Source organism: Melanerpes formicivorus, unplaced genomic scaffold (genome assembly GCF_026170545.1).
Source record: "Melanerpes formicivorus ecotype bairdi unplaced genomic scaffold, bMelFor1.0.p_v2 SCAF_26, whole genome shotgun sequence".
Taxonomy (NCBI): Eukaryota; Metazoa; Chordata; class Aves; order Piciformes; family Picidae; genus Melanerpes; species Melanerpes formicivorus.
Window position 1 is genome coordinate 546,245 of NW_027142378.1, and position 20,949 is coordinate 567,193.

The 20,949-nt window shown below is 50.8% G+C and overlaps 1 protein-coding gene across 2 annotated transcripts in view; it reads left to right on the forward strand.

Annotated features, from left to right (window-relative positions):
• PRIM2 (DNA primase subunit 2) overlaps positions 1–20,949 on the forward strand; it is a 51,211-nt gene that overhangs the window by 7,161 nt on the left and 23,101 nt on the right. For both annotated transcript variants that reach the window (XM_068153733.1, XM_068153732.1), the window contains exons 5-7: positions 8,483–8,578; positions 9,456–9,593; positions 20,053–20,120. In XM_068153733.1, the coding sequence (XP_068009834.1) occupies positions 8,483–8,578; positions 9,456–9,593; positions 20,053–20,120 (302 nt within the window). The remainder of the gene's footprint in view (positions 1–8,482; positions 8,579–9,455; positions 9,594–20,052; positions 20,121–20,949) is intronic.

The following is a 20,949-nucleotide window of genomic DNA, read 5'->3' on the forward strand; positions in this document are numbered from 1 at the left end:
TGCTTGGCAGCTTCTGGCAGTGAAAGCCACTGGTGCAGATCGTAGACATACTTCCAGGGGAAGCCAGGGAATGTTTCAGCTGGCAGTCATGGTAGGAGATGTTTTCACCTCAGAGTGAGCTCTCCAGTGTCTGAGGAATGCTGTGAAGGGTTTTACAGGGAAGTGACACTTGGGCTTTACTGGAGAGTCTCCTTGCTGCTGCCCTTGGGCTGAGTTAGGAGTGCCTGGTTTGATTGCTGCTGCGTTGTGGTGCTTGGAGCCAGTGGTCACCTAACCTCATCAGTGAGGCTAGCTGGCTGGGTGCTTCTCCACATGCTGATTTCCTTGCCTCATCACTTCTTGCTGTGCTCTGGCCAAAGCTGGCTCTACCTTCCAGTAACTGAAGCTGTTTCTGCTGCTTCTGTTCAGCACTTGAAAAAGATTTTGTTTGGGTTTTTTTCCCCTTCCTCTTAGAATTTGCCTTTGACAGAAGATGGCTCTAGTTACACTTTGTTACTGTTTCTTCTTCCAGCCTGTCTTTGGGTGCTGGTTTGTAGTTTCTGTGGGTGTCCTTTGCCATTTCTCAGTGGGGCACCATCTCTAGCTGCAGCTCAGCGTCAGCTGGTCAGAACATTCCAGCTGAACCACTGCCAGCTCTAAGATGATGTGGAGATCAAGTTCATCTGTTGTTCACATTTCCTCAGCAGCTGATAGGTGAGTCCCAGGCTGGAGATGGAGAGGTTGCAGGACTTCTTTTCTCAGTGCTCCTGGGCAGTCAGCTCTTCCTCTGCTTGCACAGAGCTGGCTCAGATGTAGAGCTGTGAAGTGTCTCTGTTGAAACACAGCCTTCGGTTTCACACCAGACTCTCCAGTCTGATCCTGTGCTCCGGAGCCCTTGCAGCATTTGCAGCCTCGTGGCATGTGCCTGTGGTTTCAGAATTGACCATCTGAGGGCTGCTAATGCAGTTCCCCAGGAGATTATTCTGATGGAAGGCTGTGGATCAGAGTCCTGGGGAAGGACAGCAGATAGGAGCCGTCAGCTGGGGGAGCCAACGCTCCGTCGTGCTGCCGGCCTTGGAGAGGAGATGACTGCAAAAGAAAAGCAAAGACCAAAATGTAGTAGTGTTCATTTTTCCTTCTTCCCCACAGTAGCTCTTTGATGTTGTGGTTGAAGTGCTTTTTGAGCAGCTTTAAGCAGCAGAAATTAAACTGCTTTGGTTTCCATGCTGTGATCAGGGCATTCCTGTGAGAGGCTTCTTGGTGCTCTCTTCCAGCAGCACTCAGCTCAGCAGTGGGGCAGCTGTACAAGCCGTTGTGAGGCAGCTGATGAAGTGTTTGATGGCTGCCCTTAGGGGTACAGAAGAGCCTGAACTCAGATTTCAGGGAATGAGAAGGGGCTGTTTGTGAGCTGAGGAGGGACAGAAGGGGGGTGAAGAGAAGCTGCCAGTGGCTGGACACGGGCTCAGGCTGTAGCTGCACGTTTGGGTACGAGGTGAGTGAACCAAAGCCTTCTTGCCTGGGTTGGAGGCTTTGCCTTTGAGACAGCAAATAACATTTATTTTCTTTTATAACCTCCCTCAAACAGGATGGGGGAAAAAGGCTTAAAGTGTCCAGAGCCTAATTTTGCTGCTTGGAAGCTTATGCCAAGCTGAAGCAGTAACTATGTGCAGATGCTTTGTGAAGGGAGTGGTTCTCCATTTTATTCTACTTTCCTGATGCCTGGGTCTCACATTTGTACCTCTCCAGGAGAAGCAGCAATGGCTGCCTTACAGGTGGCTGCAGAGGGCAAAAGTGAGGCATGTCTAGTGGGAAGAGTGCCTTCTTGCCAAAGCAGCTAAAAATGTCTTCTGCCATGCAGCTCCAAGCCTGAAGTTATCAAAGAACCAGAATGGAATGTGGCAGGGCATGGGGGCAGCTGTGGAGGTGTTTTTGGTGCTCTGTTTTGGGGTTTTTTACATGCTGGAGTTTAAATAAGACAAGCAAACCTGGGCCATTAACACTGAAAAGCCAACAGCTTGCTCTCATCCTGAAATACCTAATTAATTCTAAAGGGTGCTGTAGGCTTCTCAGTTTAATCATTCCAGTTCCAGAAGACAGGTTTAAGTGAAACCAAGTGGTGGCTTTGCCACAGAGTGGATTCTTTCTTTTAAAGGATTTGGTTTTGTTCCAGGTCAAGTAACCCCCCAACCCCCTGGTGCTGTGGTTTGTGGCTACCCCTTGTAGCTGACTGTAGTTACAGAGAAGAATGGAATTAACCAGGTTGGAAAAGACCTTTAAGATCATCAAGTCCAACCTATCACCCAGCACCATCTAATTGACTAAACCATGGCACCAAGCACCCCATCCAGTCTCTTCCTAAACACCTCCAGGGATGGGGACTCCACCACCTCCCTGGGCAGCACATTCCAATGGCCAATCTCTCTTGCTGGGAAGAACAACTTCTTAAGATCCATCCTAAACCTCCCCTGGCACAGCTTCAGACTGTGTCCTCTTGTTCTGGTGCTGGTTGCCTGGGAGAAGAGACCAACCCCCACCTGGCTACAACCTCCCTTCAGGGAGTTGCAGACAGCAAGAAGGTCTCCCCTGAGCCTCCTCTTCTCCAGGCTAAGCAACCCCAGCTCCCTCAGCCTCTCCTCCCAGGGCTGTGCTCCAGACCCCTCCCCAGCTTTCTTGCCCTTCTCTGGACACCTTCCAGCAACTCAACATCTTTCCTAACCTGAGGGGCCCAGAACTGGACACAGGACTCAAGGTGTGGCCTAACCAGTGCTGAGCACAGGGCACAATGACCTCCCTGCTCCTGCTGGCCACACTCTTCCTGATGCAGCCCAGGATGCCATTGGCCTTCTTGGCCACCTGGGCACACTGCAGGCTCATGTTCAGCCTACTCTCAACCAGTACCCCCAGGTCCCTCTCTGCCTGGCTGCTCTCAGCCACTCTGACCCCAGCCTGTGGCACTGCATGGGGTTGTTGTGGCCAACGTGTAGAACCCAGGACTTAGATGTGTTTGATCTCCTGCCCTTGGCCTCTGCCCATCTGTCCAACCTGGCAAGGTCCCTCTCCAGGGGAAGAAGATCCTTTGGAATATTTTCTTTAAGGCTCTTCATGTTTTGTAGTTGGTAGGACAGCTTGGGATGATGCTCTTTCCTGATGAAGCTGGCATGCCTTAACTTGCTGAACACTCTGTTCTTTAAGGGGTCTGGGTTAGCCCTTTTGTGTTCTCTCTTGTATTCTCTTTCTAGCTTAGTCATCTTCATTTCCACATCTCACAGGAGATGTGAGGAGGAGGTTCTTCCCCATGAGAGTGGTGAAGCCCTGGAATGGGTTGTCCAGGGAGGTGGTTGGGGTCCCGTCCCTGGAGGTGTTTAAGCCCAGGCTGGATGAGACTCTGGCCAGCCTGATGTAGTGTGGGGTGTCCCTGCCCATGGCAGGGGGGTTGGAACTGGATGATCCTTGTGGTCCCTTCCAACCCTGCCTGATACTATACTTTGATACAGAACAAACTAGGAGGTGACTGCTTTGGCTGTGCCAGGGAGAGAAGGCTGTTGTGTCACTGGAGTGCCAGCTGCCAGTGACTAGAAGCCAGGTGTAAAAGGTTCACTTTCTAAGGACACCAGTGACAGGTGAGGCAAATACCTGGAGCTGAGCCTTGGCAAAGGAACAGACTTGTGCACTCAGGTTGGTGCCTTACTAGCAGGCTTAGGAGCAGCCACACTAAGTGCTGTCAGGTGTGCTTGCATCTCTGTGGTCTCATTAGAGCAGAGTAGAGAGATCAAATCTGCTCTTGAGGCTTTGGAGCTGCCTTGCTGCTGGTGTTTGTTGATCCAAGCCTTATCTATTAAATTATTCATATCTTGATTTACATTTATTATCTTTGTGTTTCCAGGACAACTCTGTGATTCAAAATCAATGAGTAAACTGCATGTGGGAAGCCAGAAAACTAGAAACAGTGCAGATTGCCCCAAATCCTTGCCTCCTCTCTTTCCTCTCATGCCTCCTCTTTTCATGTCCTGATGCTCATCAGGTCCCAAAGACTCCTGATGAGGTGTTGGGTTGTTCCAGTCTGTGGTATGTGACTGCCATGGGGTGATCATTTTCCTGGTGGCACTCTTCCTTGCTTGTGCCGAGCAAAGGCTGGGTGCTGAGCAGTTTGTGTTTATCAAGCTGGCAACAAACCCATGAGGCCAAACCAGTGAATGTTTTAACGTGGGGTGAGTGGAGTCAGCTCTGTGTGGAGGCTCAGAGGAGCTCCAGATGACAGCCTGGGAAGAAGTCTGTGTTTGGATTTCTTTTTTGGCTTGTTAGAAAACTTCTCTGAGCACCACAACGTTTCATCTGGCAGGCATCACTGAGTGCTGTCAGGAGTGAAGCAGTCTCTCTCTCTCCAGTCTTGATTGGAATGCTAAAAGCTGCATTTAATTGTCTAATTCAGTAGTGATTACCAGGATGTGTTCCTGTGGGTGCTGTTTCAGGGATGAAATCATTACATGTGCACTTCTTTTCGTAAGTTACAAACCCCAGAGCTTTTCCAGCTTCCATGAACCAAGAGGAACTGGGATAGATGTCTGATGATGCTGTGTGTGCAAGGCATCATAGTACCATAGTATCAGTCAGGGTTGGAAGGGACCACAAGGATCATCTAGTTCCAACCCCCCTGCCATGGGCAGGGACACCCCACACTAGATCAGCCTGGGCTTAAACACCTCCAGGGATGGGGCCTCAACCACCTCCCTGGACAACCCATTCCAGGGCTTCACCACTCTCATGGGGAAGAACTTCCTCCTCCCCTCCAGCCTGAATCTCCCCACCTCCAGCTTCATCCCATTTCCCCTAGTCCTATCACTACCTGAGATCCTGAGCAGTCCCTCCCCATCCTTCCTGTAGCTCCCTTCAGATACTGGAAGGCCACAATGAGGTCACCTGGGAGCCTTCTCTTCTGCAGACTGAACAGCCCCAACTCCTTCAGTCTGTCCTCACAGGAGAGGTGCTCCAGCCCTCTGCTCATCCTCCTGGCCCTGCTCTGGACACCTTCCAGCACCTCCAGATCCTTCTTGGAATAGGGGCTCCAGAACTGGACCCTGTTCTGGCAGGGAGTTGGACTGGGTGATCTTTCAGGGTCCCTTCCAGCCCCCAACACTCTGTGATACAAATAAGCAATACTTGCAAAGCTACCAAGCTGCTTCTTACAGCTTTAGTACCTTAGAGGTTAGGCCAAGGCTCAGCAGCCCTGCTTTGCTGCTTGCCTTTTCACCCAATTCACCTTACCTTCGTCCTTCTAGCTAATGGAGAGAGGAAGAAGAAACAAAGCTACCCCTAGCCCCTAACTGAAGCTGGGAGACTGCACCCAAACACAGTTAAAAATATAACTTCCTTCCCCAGGGTCTGGAACATGACAAATCACCCTGCACTGGCAGCCAGGACTTCATCCATCTGCTGCACAAGGCCGTGCAGCACTGAGCCAGGGCACACAGGAACACATCCAGGCAGGTTTGGAATATCTCCAGGGAGGGAGACTCCACAGCCCCTGGGCAGCCTGCTTGGTGTCTGTGTTTTGAGCAGGTGTTCTGTGTGCTTTAATACTGAACCCCTCCAGGCAGGGGCTGCTCCCATCCTGCTTCATCAGGAAGGTATTGTGCAAGCACTTAGGGCTGTCCTTGCATGTAGCTAAGTTCCTCGGTGCCACTGCTGGCTTATCAGCACGTGTGAGCTGTTGTAGTAGCAGGGGGGAATTATTTATTGCTTCACTGTAAAACATTTTTTACTTGGGTACTTGTTTTTGTCTCCAGGCTTGATACTTGGCCTTAATCATGATTAAAAGCAGAACAATTGAGTTGCAGTTGCTGTTAATTGCTTTCTGCTGAATAAAACCTCCAGAATGATTTATTCTGACTAGTAAAATCATGGCAGCCTGCTGGTTGTAAGTGTGACTCCTCTGTATTTCACAGGCTGTTAAGTAGCCAAGGAGCATTTCCTATGCACAGAAGTACCTGTGTGCAGTATCTAAGTCTTTATAAAAGGAAGTCTTATAATGCCTTGGATTTTTCAAGCTGGAATTTTTTCCTCTCTAAACCTTGAAGCTGCTAAATTAGGGCTCTGCAGCTTTGATTTATGTGTTTCCAGACCTGAACCATGGCACCAAGTGCCTCAGCCAGGCTCTTCCTAAACACCTCCAGTGATGGGGACTCCACCACCTCCCTGGGCAGCACATTCCAAAGGCCAATCTCTCTTTCTGGGAAGAACTTCTTCCTAACCTCCAGCCTAAACCTCCCCTGGCACAGCTTCAGACTGTGTCCTCTTGTTCTGGTGCTGGTTGCCTGGGAGAAGAGACCAACCCCACCTGGCTACAACCTCCCTTCAGGTAGTTGTAGGCAGCAGTAAGTTCAATTCCCACTGGAAGGCACAGGGCAAACAGAAGGAGGGAAGTAGGTTTTCAGTGAACTGCTGCTCTGTTGCCTCACCAGGCACAAGGAAACCATGGCTTCCCCATCACTCTGACATGCTGAAGGCCTGTTCAGCATGGAACCAAGCCCTCCTCCTGGCTGCTCCCAGCAACCCACAAACACTAATTCATTCTCACCAGCCTCAATGCTGAAACTGTGGCAGGACTGGGAATAAGCAATGGAGCTACAGCTCCACATCACCTGCTGGAAGGCCAGCTGAACCAGAGTGGCATTTCCAAGGCTCTCAAGGACCCAGGGGAGCCCCCTTGTTACTGCTCAGCTGGACAAACTCAGCTCAGCACTGCACAAGCCACCTCCAGACCCTTCCATCCTGCACCATACAATGCATGTCAGCCACCAGTTTTAGTTGCTGAAGTTCTTCCACTGAGCCAGTCCCAAAGAGAGAGCTCTCTTCAGCAGTGCTGGCTGCAGGCACAGCTACGGCTAACAACTGGAACAGCTCCAGCATCCCTGGAGGTGTTCAAGAGGAGATTGGATGAGGCACTTGGTGCCATGGTCTAGTCATGAGGTCTGTGGTGACAGGTTGGATTCCATGGTCTTTGAGGTCTCTTCCAACCTTGGTGATTCTGTGTGATTCAGAGAATGGTAAGAATAGCCTTGTTCTGTCTGCTGAAAACAGTATGACAGTATCACCAAGGTTGGAAGAGACCAACCTGTCCCCACAGACCTCATGACTAGACCATGGCACCAAGTGCCTCATCCAATCTCCTCTTGAACACCTCCAGGGATGGTGACTCCACTACCTCCCTGGGCAGCACATTCCAATGGCCAAGAACTCTGTCAGTGAAGAACTTTCTCCTCACCTTGAGCCTAAACGTGCCCTGTCACAGCTTGAGACTGTGTCCTCTTGTTCTGATGCTGGTTGCCTGGGAGAAGAGACCAACCCCCACCTGGCTACAACCTCCCTTCAGGGAGTTGGAGACAGCAATGAGGTCTCCCCTGAGCCTCCTCTTCTGCAGGCTAAGCAACCCCAGCTCCCTCAGCCTCTCCTCACAGGGCTGTGCTCAAGGCCTCTCCCCAGCCTTGTTGCCCTTCTCTGGACACGTTCAAGTGCCTCAATGTCCTTCTTAAACTGAGGGGCCCAGAACTGGACACAGGACTCAAGGTGTGGCCTAACCAGTGCTGAGTACAGGGCACAGTGACTTCCCTGCTCCTGCTGGCCAAAAACAAACCAAAGCATGATGAATCACTAGATGGTGAATTTCCCCTTTGGGTTTTAAAAGTCTGGACCTAGAGCTGAGCTGAAACTGCTTTTTGTGAAGAACCTGTCAGAGTTGTTTTGGGACCTTGCTCCCTGCCCCGAGTGGCTGTGCTTTGCTGGCATGCACGCAGTGAGCCCAGCGATGAGCAGGCGCTGTTACAAGGATGACTCGGAGGGGACTGGCTTCCAAAAACTCTGCTGTAGTTCTCATGGTAAAGCTTAGATGATATTTAAGACTCTGCACTGCTGCTTCAGAGGGGAATGTTACAATTGCATACTCTTGACCTGTAGTGCGTTGCTGGATGAAGTGTTAGTGACGGTCGCTAGCTGAACCTCTCATGTTGTCTGTTGTCAGGGAAGGGATGGGGCAGCTGCAGATTCATAGTATCAGTCAGGGTTGGAAGGGACCACAAGGATCAGCTAGTTCCAACCCCCCTGCCATGGGCAGGAACACCCCACACTAGATCAGGTTGCTCAGAGCCTCATCCAGCCTGGGCTTAAACACCTCCAGGGCTGGGGCCTCAACCACCTCCCTGGACAACCCATTCCAGGGCTTCACCACTCTAATCGTGTGAAGAACTTCCTCCTCACCTCCAGCCTGAATCTCCCCACCTCCAGCTTCATTCCATTGCCCCTAGTCCTATCACTACCTGAGATCCTGAGCAGTCCCTCCCCAGCCTTCTTGTAGCCCCCTTCAGATACTGGAAGGCCACAATGAGGTCACCTGGGAGCCTTCTCTTCTCCAGACTGAACAGCCCCAACTCTTTTAGCTCAAGTTAGTGGGAGCCAAAGCTGCCTTATTTTCAAGTATTTCAGCAGTTTTAAAACAAACTCTTAATTTTAGGTTAGTGAAGACCTGAAAAATGAGTTGGCAGAGGAGCTGTGTGCATCCACCCCTGGCTTCAGCATGATTAAAGTGAAAGAGCAAACGTTCTACAAGGTGAGTACAAATGGCTGGGTGCCACAGCTTTGCACTCCTCTTGGTTAGAAATGATCTGACTGCTGCTAACAGGTCATCAGGGTGTCTGAATTGACAAAAACTAATGAGGGCTCTTCATAGAAGGATAGAGGGGAGTGGCTGGGAGCAGGAAGGGTATTTTAGGATGTGGTTAATGTCTTGGGTCCTCCTGTGCCATCCCTGGTGTAGATGTGGTGCTGAGGGATGTGGCTTAGAGGCTTAGCAGCAGTGGGATTGCAGGCTCTGGGTGAGTGGTTGGACTTGGTGACCTCAAAGGTCTCTTCCGCATTCAACACCTTGTGGTTCTATGATCTTAAGTTTTAACATTTCCCAAGCAAAGGACTTAACCTGGCCTGGCTGACAGACTGTTCAGGGTGGAGATGTTCCCAAACATCTGGGTTTGGTTGGTATTAGTCTGAACTTCTCTTGACACAAGAGCAAGGGGAGAGCAGAGCATTATCTCATGTAGCCTGCTGCTTTGGAGCCAAGATGGTTGGGTTCCCAAAGTGTTCTCAGGACCTCTTGCATGTAGCTTACCTGACTGAAACGTTGCAAGGTGTCTGAAACAGAAAGCCAGCAGAAGTTCATTTTCAGGTATCAAATCAGCAAGTACTGCAGAGCCACACAGCTGGGCTAGCAGCCATGCACACAAACTGTGTAGCAGCTTCCTTTGCCTGGTTGCTTGACTTGCTGTGAGGGCTGAGAAAGTCTCTGTATTTTGCAGAGAGCCTTGTTAGGAGCCACAGAATGATGTGAAGCTCTGCTGATCCATCTTGCCTCTGGGGCTGCAGCTGTGACTGCTGCAGCTGTGGCTGCTGATTTGCTTTGCTGTTGCACCGTGTGGCTCTTCTCCTCTCAGGTTGGGCTTGCAGATGCTGTGGATCTGTTCAGAGCCAGGAGGGTGTTCATCAAGGAGGGCTTTGCCTACGTGCCGCTAAAGGACATCGACGCCATCGTCCTGAACAGCTACAGGGCCAAGCTGTCCAAGGCCCTGGCGGTGAGTCTGCTCCCCTCTGGCTGCCACTGCTCTGCTCACTCTGTCTGCTCACACCCCAGGGCAGCAGCCCTTTGGGTCTGCAAACTCACCTGCTTCCTCTGGAGGACCCCAGGAATCCTTTCAGAAGTGCTGGCAGTGCTGATAAGAGTTGACTGTGAGCTGAGGGTTGATTGATTTCAGAGGGAGTTCAGCATCTGCTGTGCCCTGCAGGGACAGGTCTGTGGGAGGGTGTGGAAGCTGCCTCCTGCAGAGGGAAATGTGGCTTCCCTCACAGCTGTAGCCCCATACACACAACTGCCTTTGCTCTTGGTATCAGCCTCTTCCTGGGACAGTTTGCAGCAGAGGTTTGTTGCTGTAGTGATCATCCTCAGCCTTACCTGGAGTGAAGGGTCACCTGTCAGGAGAAGTTAGGACTCAGCAGCTCTTGGTAGCTGCATTGGTTGTTCTGTGTTTAGTTAAACAAATCATTTTTTGTGCCAGTGCTGGTATTTTCCTGTTTGCAAGCTCTGATGTTTAGTTTAAGTAATTGGTAGTCTTGAGCAACTCCCAGGAAGCAAAGGTGCCATGAGTTCAGCCAGGGGCCATGGCTGGTGAATGACTGCAGCTTTTCTTTGTGGGTGCGTGGGAGAGAAATGGATTCAGCTGTCAGAGTGCAGCATTAACTCCTCCCCATGTTTAGGAACTGGTGTAGCTGTTGCTGGCAGTTGAGTGTGGAGGGTAAGGGCAGTATCTGGTGCTAGGCTGGCTGAAGCTGCTGGTTTGTAGCAGCATGAACTATGGGCACCTTGCTGTGTGATTAGCTCTGGGTTACTCACTGGAGATGAGAGTGGAACAATGGAACTTGGGGTAAGCCAGGGCTGAAAACTCTGATCTCAGAGTTTGACAAGATCTGATTTTTCTTATGTCTTCAAAACCCCAGTGTTGTGAACTACAGGTAACTGAGCAGTGTCAACAGGTGGGTCTGGGCTGTCCCAGCAGCAGAAGGCCTTCCAAGCAGTGCCACACCACCAGAGAAGAGAGCTCTGGAGGTCTAACACCTTCATTTGTGGTTGCAAGTGAGAGGCTGGCAGCACTCAAACTGCTGTAAGAGCTTTCCTGTGCTGCTTGTTGCTCAAGATCAAGCATGGAAATCTAAGGATTACTTCAGTTTATTTGCAGCTGTGTAGTAACTTTTTCCATCAGAGTTAATACCTGAGGGTTTGATGAGCTCACTCAACACTCTGTGACAGGATTTCTGTTCCTTTGGATGTAAATGGGGGATGAGAAGCTCAACAGGAGCTCTCAATGTGCACTTGCAGCCCAGAAAGCCAATCAGATCCTGGGCTGCATCAGAAGTGTGGCCAGCAGGGCAAGGGAGGTGATTCTCCCCCTCTACTCAGCTCTGGGGAGACCCCACCTGGAGTACTGCCTCCAGGTCTGGAGCCCCTATTCCAAGAGGGATCTGGAGGTGCTGGAAGGTGTCCAGAGAAGGGCCACAAGGATGAGCAGAGGGCTGGAGCACCTCTCTTATGAGGACAGACTGAAGGAGTTGGGGCTGTTCAGTCTGGAGAAGAGAAGGCTCTGAGGTGACCTCATTGTGGCCTTCCAGTATCTGAAGGGGGCTACAAGAAGGCTGGGGAGGGACTGCTCAGGATCTCAGGTAGTGATAGGACTAGGGGGAATGGAATGAAGCTGGAGGTGGGGAGATTCAGGCTGGAGGTGAGGAGGAAGTTCTTCACACGATTAGAGTGGTGAAGCCCTGGAATGGGTTGTCCAGGGAGGTGGTTGAGGCCCCATCCCTGGAGGTGTTTAAGCCCAGGCTGGATGAGGCTCTGGCCAGGCTGATCTAGTGTGGGGTGTCCCTGCCCATGGCAGGGGGGTTGGAACTAGCTGATCCTTGTGGTCCCTTCCAACCCTGACTGATTCTGTGATTCGAAATGTCTGTACCCTGGTGTGTGAGTGGGAGCACAGCCCTGGGCAGTGCCAGCTGTGATCCCCAGGCCTGGTCCCTACAAACAAGTATTTAAAAGATGTTAATTATTTGTTTCTTAGGAAAAAAAAAATCACTAAATTCCATCTTCCTGGAAAAGGATTTAAAAATCTTATTAGGCTCTGGGCCTGATTGCTCATCCCCAGGAACTGGGGAAGGTCACTGCCTTAGAGAATGCTTAGAGAACAGAAGCTGCTGCATGGAACCCAGAAGTGCACCTCTGTTACCAGCAGCCCTGCAGACACAAACCCAGCACAGCAGGTAGCTCCTACCAGATCTGCAGAGATGTTATTTTTCATAGTTTTTTCTCATGACTGAAGGCAAGAGGCAAGAAAAATGTTCAGATCCTAGCACTGGTCTCTTCTCCCAGGCAACCAGCACCAGAACAAGAGGACACAGTCTCAAGCTGCACCAGGGGAGGTTTAGACTGGATGTTAGGAAGTAGTTCTTCATAGAGTGAGTGATTGCCCATTGGAATGTGCTGCCCAGGGAGGTGGTGCAGTCCCCATCACTGGAGGTGTTTAGGAAGAGACTTGATGGGGTGCTTGGTGCCATGGTTTAGTTGATTAGATGGTATAGAATAGAATAAACCAGGTTGGAAGAGACCTTCAAGAGCATCACATCCAACCCACCCGAACAACTAACCCATGGCACCAAGCACCCTATCAAGTCTCCTCCTGAACACCTCCAGTGAGGTTGACTCCACCACCTGTCCAGGCAGCCCATTCCAATGGGCAATCACTCTCTCTGTATAGAACTTCTTCCTAACATCCAACCTAAACCTCCCCTGGTGCAGCCTGAGACTGTGTCCTCTTGTTCTGGTGCTGGCTGCCTGGGAGAAGAGACCAACACTCGTCTGGCTACAACCTCCCTTCAGGGAGTTGGAGAGAGCAAGAAGGTCTCCCCTGAGCCTCCTCTTCTCTAGGCTAAGCAACCCTAGCTCCCTCAGCCTCTCCTCACAGGGCTGTGTTCCAAACCCCTCACCAACTTTGTTGCCCTTCTTTGGACATCTTCCAGCAACTCAACCTCCTTCCTAACCTGAGGGGCCCAGAACTGGACACAGGACTCAAGGTGTGGCCTAACCAGTGCTGAGCACAGGGCACAATGACTTCCCTGCTCCTGCTGGCCACACTGTTCCTGATGCAGGCCAGGATGCCATTGGCCCTCCTGGCTGCCTGGGCACACTGCAGGCTCAGTGGTGTTGGATGATAGGTTGGACTTCATGATCTTGAAGGTCTCTTCCAACCTGGTCTGGTTCGGTTCTGTTCTATTCCCTCTGGGACATCACTGTTGCCTGGGACCTTCTCCCCCCCAGTAATGCTCCATTGAGGCTCACTGATTAAAGCAGCAATGTGTGGCTGAACTGAGAACAAGTTCCAGCTCACTTTCTGGTTCTGGGATCAGCATTTAGTCTGTGAACCAGGGAGCAGGGCAGCAAACTGGAGAAGCTTCAGTTGATAAATACTGCCAAAGAAGATCCAGAGGGTCTGCCTGCAGCCAAAGAGCAGGCAGCAGTGCTGAAGAGATGAAGGTTGTTAGAAGCTGGATGTGACAGACAGGAAATGATTTTGTTTTCCAGCTTGCTGTGCAGACAGAAGTTCCAGCACAGGATTTACTGAGGGTTGAGATGGCTTGGTGGCCTGAAAGTAGGTACAGAAAAAAACTGAGGGCGAAGTGAAGAGCTGGGAAAGCTGTCGGTGAGGGGTGAGTCAGTGGTCAGGCAGCTGTGGAGAGCCTCCACAGGGGTGGGAAGCAGAATCCTTCAACAGAAGGGTGACAGTTTGCTGACAAAAGGGATTTCTAAGTGGCTACTTCAATCTACATATAATTAAAGCCTGACAGACACTGTGCACTGATGGAAGGGAGATGGAATTAATAATCTGCTTGGGGGGGAAATCTAATGAGCACCTTGGTAGCTGTCAACTTCAGCTGGATGTTAGAATGCAGAGAAGCACAAGAGATGAATTAATTTACATATTTCACTCCAGCAGGCAAGTGAAGTGAGTGTGTGCAGAGGTGGTGGTGCTGGCAAAACCCAGCAACAGTTCAGCTCCCAATTAAACAGGGTTTAATTATTGAAAAATTTGCTTTCAGGACAAAATCCTAATCTTGAACCCAGATGTCATTTGTGCCTGGGTGTGAGCATGAAAGCTGGACACTTCCAAATGGAGAAGGAAGGCACTGAGCACAAGCCCTGTGAGGAGAGGCTGAGGGAGCTGGGGTTGCTTAGCCTGCAGAAGAGGAGGCTCAGGGGAGACCATCTTGCTGTCTACAACTCCTTGAAGGGAGGTTGTAGCCAAGAGAGGGTTGGTCTCTTCTCCCAGGCAAGCAGCACCAGAACAAGAAGACACAGTCTCAAGCTGTGCCAGGGGAGGTTTAGGCTGGATGTTAGGGAGAAATTCTTCCCAGAAAGAGAGATTGGCCATTGGAATGTGCTGCCCAGGGAGGTGGTGGAGTCCCCATCACTAGGGATGTTAAGGCAGAGCCTGGCTGAGGCACTTGGTGCCATGGTTTAGTTGATTAGATGGTGTTGGGTTGATGGGTTGGACTTGAGGGAGATTGTTCTGCTCTGTTCTCTACACTGGTTAGGCCACACCTTGAGTCCTGTGTCCAGTTCTGGAAAGATGTTGAGTTGCTGGAAGGTGTCCAGAGAAGGGCAAGAAAGCTGGGGAGGGGTCTGGAGCACAGCCCTGTGAGGAGAGGCTGAGGGAGCTGGGGTTGCTTAGCCTGCAGAAGAGGAGGCTCAGGGGAGACCTTCTTGCTCTCTACAACTACCCAAAGGGAGGTTGTAGCCAGGTGGGGGTTGGTCTCTTCTCCCAGGCAAGCAGCACCAGAAGAAGAGGACACAGTCTCAAGCTGTGCCAGGGCAAGTTTAGGCTCAAAGTGAGGAGAAAGTTCTTCCCAGAGAGAGTTGTTTGCCATTGGGATGTGCTGCCCAGGGAGGTGATGGAGTCCCCATCCCTGGAGGTGTTCAAGAGGGGGTATTGGATGTGGCACTTGGTGCTATGGTTTAGTTAGTCATGTGGTCTTGGGTGAGAGGTTGGACTTTGTGATCTTTGAGGTCTCTTCCAACCTTATTGATTCCATGACTTCCAGAAGCAAATGCCTCAGGAAAACACTAGTTATCATTCTGAGTGCATCTGACAAGTGCTGAGCTGAAATTAGTGCAGTTTGGGCTCTTCAGAGTTTGTAAAGTACTAGGCAAACATCTAGGCCAGGGTGGCAAGGAAGTGCTTCACAACTGCTGTTCCTTCTGCCAGGGGAATGCTCTCCTTGGCCTGCTTGAATTAGCCACAAATCAAAATACCTTACACAGATGATATTGGTGCTGTAGAAGACATAAAAATGAAAGCTGTACCTACAATAATTAGGTTGCTAGCTGCACTGTCAGGCAAGGCTGATGGTACCTGCTGTGCCCTCCTCTATGGGTTCTGAAAAAAGAAAGCTGCAGTGCTAAGAGCATAGCTTGAATCATTTTGTTTTCAAAGGTAGGTTAGCTATTGCCTTGGGTTTGCCTTCCTGAAAGCATGGGAGGCCACTCTGCCTTCTCCCTGCTGTTCTTGGGGCTGGTGTGTGTTACTCTGAAGGGGGGGGTGTGGGAGAAGACAGTGGGGGAGAGGTTGATGTAGTTAAAAAAGCAAAAGCACCCCCACAAAACCAGCCTGAGCCTTACACTGACACCTGGGTCAACCACCAGAGACTGCTGAGGAGAATTGTTTCATGGCCTGTGGAAATGTCAGGGTTGGTGCTGAGAAGCCAGCAAGGCCAGTCTGTGTCACTGCCTTTCTGCTACATGTTTGGTGGTGCTGTATGAAAATAATCTCAGTGCTTTATCTACTAAATTCCCTTGGCCCATGGTGCTGCATGGAAATACTCTAAATGCTTTATCTATTGAATTCCATTCTCCCACTGTAGCAAAACAAAAATAAAAGGAAATGTGTAACCCATTTTTACTTCAATAGCTGCCTTAGCTTTGACAGTGTTACCTCCTGTTGAACAGAACAGAATTAACCAGGTTGGAAGAGACCTTCAAGATCATTGAGTCCAATCTATCACTCAACACCATCTAATCAACTAAACCATGGCACCAAGTGCCTTATCCAGGCTCTTCCTAAACACCTCCAGTGAGGGTGACTCCACCACCTCCCTGGGCAGCACATTCCAATGGGCAATCTCTCTCTGAGAAGAACTAACATCCAGCCTAAATCTCCCCTGGCACAGCTTGAGACTGTGTCCTCTTGTTCTGGTGCTGGCTGCCTGGGGGAAGAGACCAACCCCCACCCTGCTACAACCTCCCTTCAGGGAGTTGGAGACAGCAAGAAGGTCTCCCCTGAGCCTCCTCTTCTCCAGGCTAAGCAACCCCAGCTCCCTCAGCCTCTCCTCACAGGGCTGTGCTCCAGACCCCTCCCCAGCTTTCTTGCCCTTCTCTGGACACCTTCCAGCAACTCAACATCTTGCCTAACCTGAGGGGCCCAGAACTGGACACAGGACTCAAGGTGTGGCCTAACCAGTGCTGAGCACAGGGCACAATGACCTCCCTGCTCCTGCTGCCCACACTCTTCCTGATGCAGGCCAGGATGCCATTGGCCCTCTTGGCCACCTGGGCACACTGTTATCCTCTCCTGAAAAAATACACCTGGCAGTCTATAGTCAGCAAGCCCATGTCACAGAGCATGAGTTCCCTACTCTGTTAACTACATCAAATGGATCAGATGAGCTCAGCATCACTTGGCAGGCATCTGCCTTCATGAAACAAGTTAAGGCAGAGCACTTTGGAGACTGCTGCTGTGTCTCTGGCACAAACTGCTGCATGTAACAGAATCAGCACCTTTACTACACTGGTTTAGAGCTCATGTTTCATACAACCCCTAAAGGCTGAACAAAAATGCAGGAAGACTTTGCTTGTGGTACCTTGGCTTGCACAGGAGGTCATTTTGCCCCACAGCTGCTCACCTCCCTACAGTGTCCCTACACAACTGTTTCAGCTCTTCACTGCTCCACTGCTGGGCTTCAGCTCTTAAGCTGGAGAGATCATACCCAGGTTAATTGCTGCTCCCTGTTCTTTGTCATGCCTCTAATTAAACAAGCTGGAACCACAACTAGTTTTGCATGCTGCTGGAGCCCACACTGACAAGATGATTACACAGCCTTGAACAGCATCCATAAATGTTTGCTACCATTAGCAGAACAGTTTCTGAGCCTTAGTAACCCTGGGACAACAGAAGTGGGTGAGGCCTGCTCTCCCCCCCCCCCCCCCACCATTTAAAAGTAGACATTCAAAAAGCAGACTGGAGGCAATGACCCCACTGGCAGTCACTGCCCAAGCAAAGCCTTCTCCCCCTGCAGCCTGCCCCCTGCTGTGGTGTGACTTTTCTTCCAGAGCCCAGTCAGCCAGGAGGCTCTTGATGCACCTCAGGTCAGAGGTGTTGGTGATAAGCAGGCCTTCTGAAGCTTTAACACAACTCTCTTTTTCCCAGCAAAAGCTGAATGCCAGCTGCCAGCCTCCTCTGAGGCAGTGTGGAAGGCCAGGAGCTCCCCAGTAAAGAGCATGTGCCTCTGCCTCCAATTCCAGTGCAGCAGGCACCACAGGAACTGCCTCAGTGGAATGCAACACATCCACCTCTGGAGAAGTTGTGCACTTCTGAGGCTTCAGAGGGCACTCTGTGCCTTGTGAGCCACGAGGGGCACAGATTGCCAGTACCCAACAACTCCATTTCCTTAGGTTTCCAAGGAACACCTCCATCACCCAGCCAGGCTGCAGGCTGCCTCATCCCAAGCAGGGCTGATTCATTTTGAAACATCGGCACTCTGCTAAGGTAGCAAAATGTCACCCTGCAAATGCTCTGCAGCTGGAGAGCTCAGGGTGGGAGCAGAGTGTTGGCATGGCCCTGTGCTGCTGCACCCAGGCAGCTGACATTTTACTGCTGATCAATTTGCTTCTGGAAGAAGTTGGGCTTTAACCTTTCACAGCACAGCACAAAGCGAGTGCAGTACAACATTAATAAGGAGTTTTGGGCAAGGCTTTGTCAGCTATTAAAGGTTACTGCAGCAGCACTTAGACTGGAACCTGCTCAATAAAAGCTCAAGTAAACAATTAATATCATATTCATTCCATCTCAACTGCTTGCACACTGTTCATCTGTTAAAGGGTAGGAGAGCTCTGCAGAGGGTCCTTGACAGGCTGGGCAGATGGGCAGAGGCCAAGGGCAGGAGATTGAACACATCTTAAGTGCCAGGTTCTGCACATTGGCCACAACAACCCCATGCAGTGCTACAGGCTGGGGTCAGAGTGGCTGGAGAGCAGCCAGGCAGAGAGGGACCTGGGGGTACTGGTTAATAGTAGGCTGAACATGAGCCTGCAGTGTGCCCAGGCAGCCAAGAAGGCAAATGGCATCCTGGCCTGCGTCGGCCATCAGGAGCAGGGAAGTCATTCTGCCCTGTAGTGCACAACTTCTCCAGGGGTGGATATTCCACTGAGGCAGTTCCTGTGGTGCCTGCTGCACTGGAATTGAAGGCAGAGGCACAGGCTCTTTACTGGGGAGCTCCTGGCCTTCCACACTGCCTCAGAGGAGGCTGGCAGCTGGCATTCAGCTTTTGCTGGGAAAAAGAGAGTTGTGTTAAAGCTTCAGAAGCCTTGCTTATCACCAACACCTCTGACCTGAGGTGCATCAAGAGCCTCCTGGCTGACTGGGCTCTGGAATAAAAGTCACACCACAGCAGGGGGCAGGCTGCAGGGGGAGAAGGTTTTGCTTGGGCAGTGACTGCCAGTGGGGTCATTGCCTCCAGTCTGCCTTTTGAATGTCTACTTTTAAATGGTGGTGGTGGGGGGAGAGCAGGCCTCAGCCACTTCTGTTGTCCCAGGGTTACTAAGGCTCAGAAATTGTTCTGCTAATGGTAGCAAACATTTATGGATGCTGTTCAAGGCTGTGTAATCATCTTGTCAGTGTGGGCTCCAGCAGCATGCAAAACTAGTTGTGGTTCCAGCTTGTTTAATTAGAGGCATGGCAAAGAACAGGGAGCAGCAATTAACCTGGGTATGATCTCTCCAGCTTAAGAGCTGAAGCCCAGCAGTGGAGCAGTGAAGAGCTGAAACAGTTGTGTAGGGACACTGTAGGGAGGTGAGCAGCTGTGGGGCAAAATGACCTCCTGTGCAAGCCAAGGTACCACAAGCAAAGTCTTCCTGCATTTTTGTTCAGCCTTTAGGGGTTGTATGAAACATGAGCTCTAAACCAGTGTAGTAAAGGTGATGATTCTGTTACATGCAGCAGTTTGTGCCAGAGACACAGCAGCAGTCTCCAAAGTGCTCTGCCTTAACTTGTTTCATGAAGGCAGATGCCTGCCAAGTGATGCTGAGCTCATCTGATCCATTTGATGTAGTTAACAGAGTAGGGAACTCATGCTCTGTGACATGGGCTAGCTGACTATAGACTGCCAGGTGTATTTTTTCAGGAGAGGATAGCAGTGTGCCCAGGTGGCCAAGAAGACCAATGGCATCCTGGCCTGCATCAGGAAGAATGGCCAGCAGGAGCAGGGAGGTTGTTCTTCTCTCTACTCAGCACTGGTTAGGCCACACGTTGAGTCCTGTGTCCAGCTCTGGGCCCCACAGTTTAGGAAAGATGTTGAGTTGCTGGAAGGTGTCCAGAGAAGGGCAAGAAAGCTGGGGAGGGGTCTGGAGCACAGCCCTGTGAGGAGAGGCTGAGGGAGCTGGGGTTGCTTAGCCTGGAGAAGAGGAGGCTCAGGGGAGACCTTCTTGCTGTCTCCAACTCCCTGAAGGGAGGTTGTAGCAGGGTGGGGGTTGGTCTCTTCTCCCAGGCAACCAGCACCAGAACAAGAGGACACAGTCTCAAGCTGTGCCAGGGGAGGTTTAGACTAGATGTTAGGAAGAAATTCTTCTCAGAGAGAGATTGGCCATTGGAATGTGCTGCCCAGGGAGGTGGTGGAGTTCCCTTCCCTGGAGGTGTTCGGGAGGACACTTGACAGGGTGCTTGGTTGCGTGGTTTAGTTGGTTGGGTGGTGTTGGATGATAGGTTGGACACGATCATCTTGACGGTCTCTTCCAACCTGGTCTATTCTATTCTATTCTATTCTATTCTATTCTATTCTATTCTATTCTATTCTATTCTATTCTATTCTATTCTATTCTATTCTATTCTATTCGTATATGTCTGACAAAAAGTATCCACTTCGTTGATGCCTTCCTGCTTAGGTTCAATGCCATGAAAAACAGTTGTGACTGCTTGCCTGGAACTTGTGCCTCTTTCTGATTACCAGCTTCTGGAAGGTTGTGCTTGGTTGCTTTAAGCCGCAGGAGCAGGCCTGGCCTGGCCTGTGCTGTGTCCAGCAGCAGCAGGAGCAAGCCTGGCCTGGCGTGTGCTGTGTCCAGCAGCAGGAGCAGGCAGGGCCTGGCCTGTGCTGTGTCCAGCAGCAGCAGAGTGTTGTCTGTGCTGTCTGAGGCCAGCACTTTGCTAACTGAGCTTTGTTTCCTTGCAGGTTACGGCGCGGTCGCTGCCTGCCATACAGTCTGATGAGAGACTGCAGCCTCTGCTGAAGCACCTCAGGTAGCTGGAAGCATGACTGGGCTCTTTCATACAGCTTGAAATAATTCTGCTGGGGGAATGGGTTAGCTAAAGTTGTTCTTTCTCATGGATGCCTCAGGTGTGCATTAGGCTTTGACTGGAGGAGAAACCCTGAGTGCATTCCGTGATCTTGCCAAGGGATTGAAAATAATGTGGAGCTGCTGTTGCTTCTAAGGAACAAGAAAACATTTGCAACTCTTCTAATGTGTTTTTTTCCCTCTATGGTAAAGGCAAAGTTGTTAAGTTTCCTTATAGAATAGAATTAACCAGGTTGGAAAAGACCTTTGAAGTCATTAAGTCTAACCTATCACCCAACACCATCTAATCAGCTAAACCGTGGCACCAAGTGCCTCATCCAGGCTCTTCCTAAATACCTCCAGGGATGGTGACTCCACCACCTCCCTGGGCAGCACATTCCAATGGGCAATCACTCTTTCTGGGAAGAACTTCTTCCTAACATCCAGCCTAAACCTCCCCTTAAGCTTAAGACTGTGTCTTCTTGTTCTGGTGCTGGTTGTCTGAGAGAAGAGACCAACCCCCATCTGGCTACTACTTCCCTTCAAGGAGTTGGAGAGAGCAAGAAGGTCTCCCCTGAGCCTCCTCTTCTCCAGGCTAAGCAACCCCAGCTCCCTCAGCCTCTCCTCACAGGGCTGTGCTCCAGACCCCTCCCCAGCTTTCTTGCCCTTCTCTGGACACCTTCCAGCAAGTAGAGGGAGACTGGCTCAGAATCATTGAATAATTGAGCTTGGAGGGAGCCTCTGGAGATGGTTAGTCCAGCCCCTGCTCAGAGCAGATCTGGTGAGACCAAGCT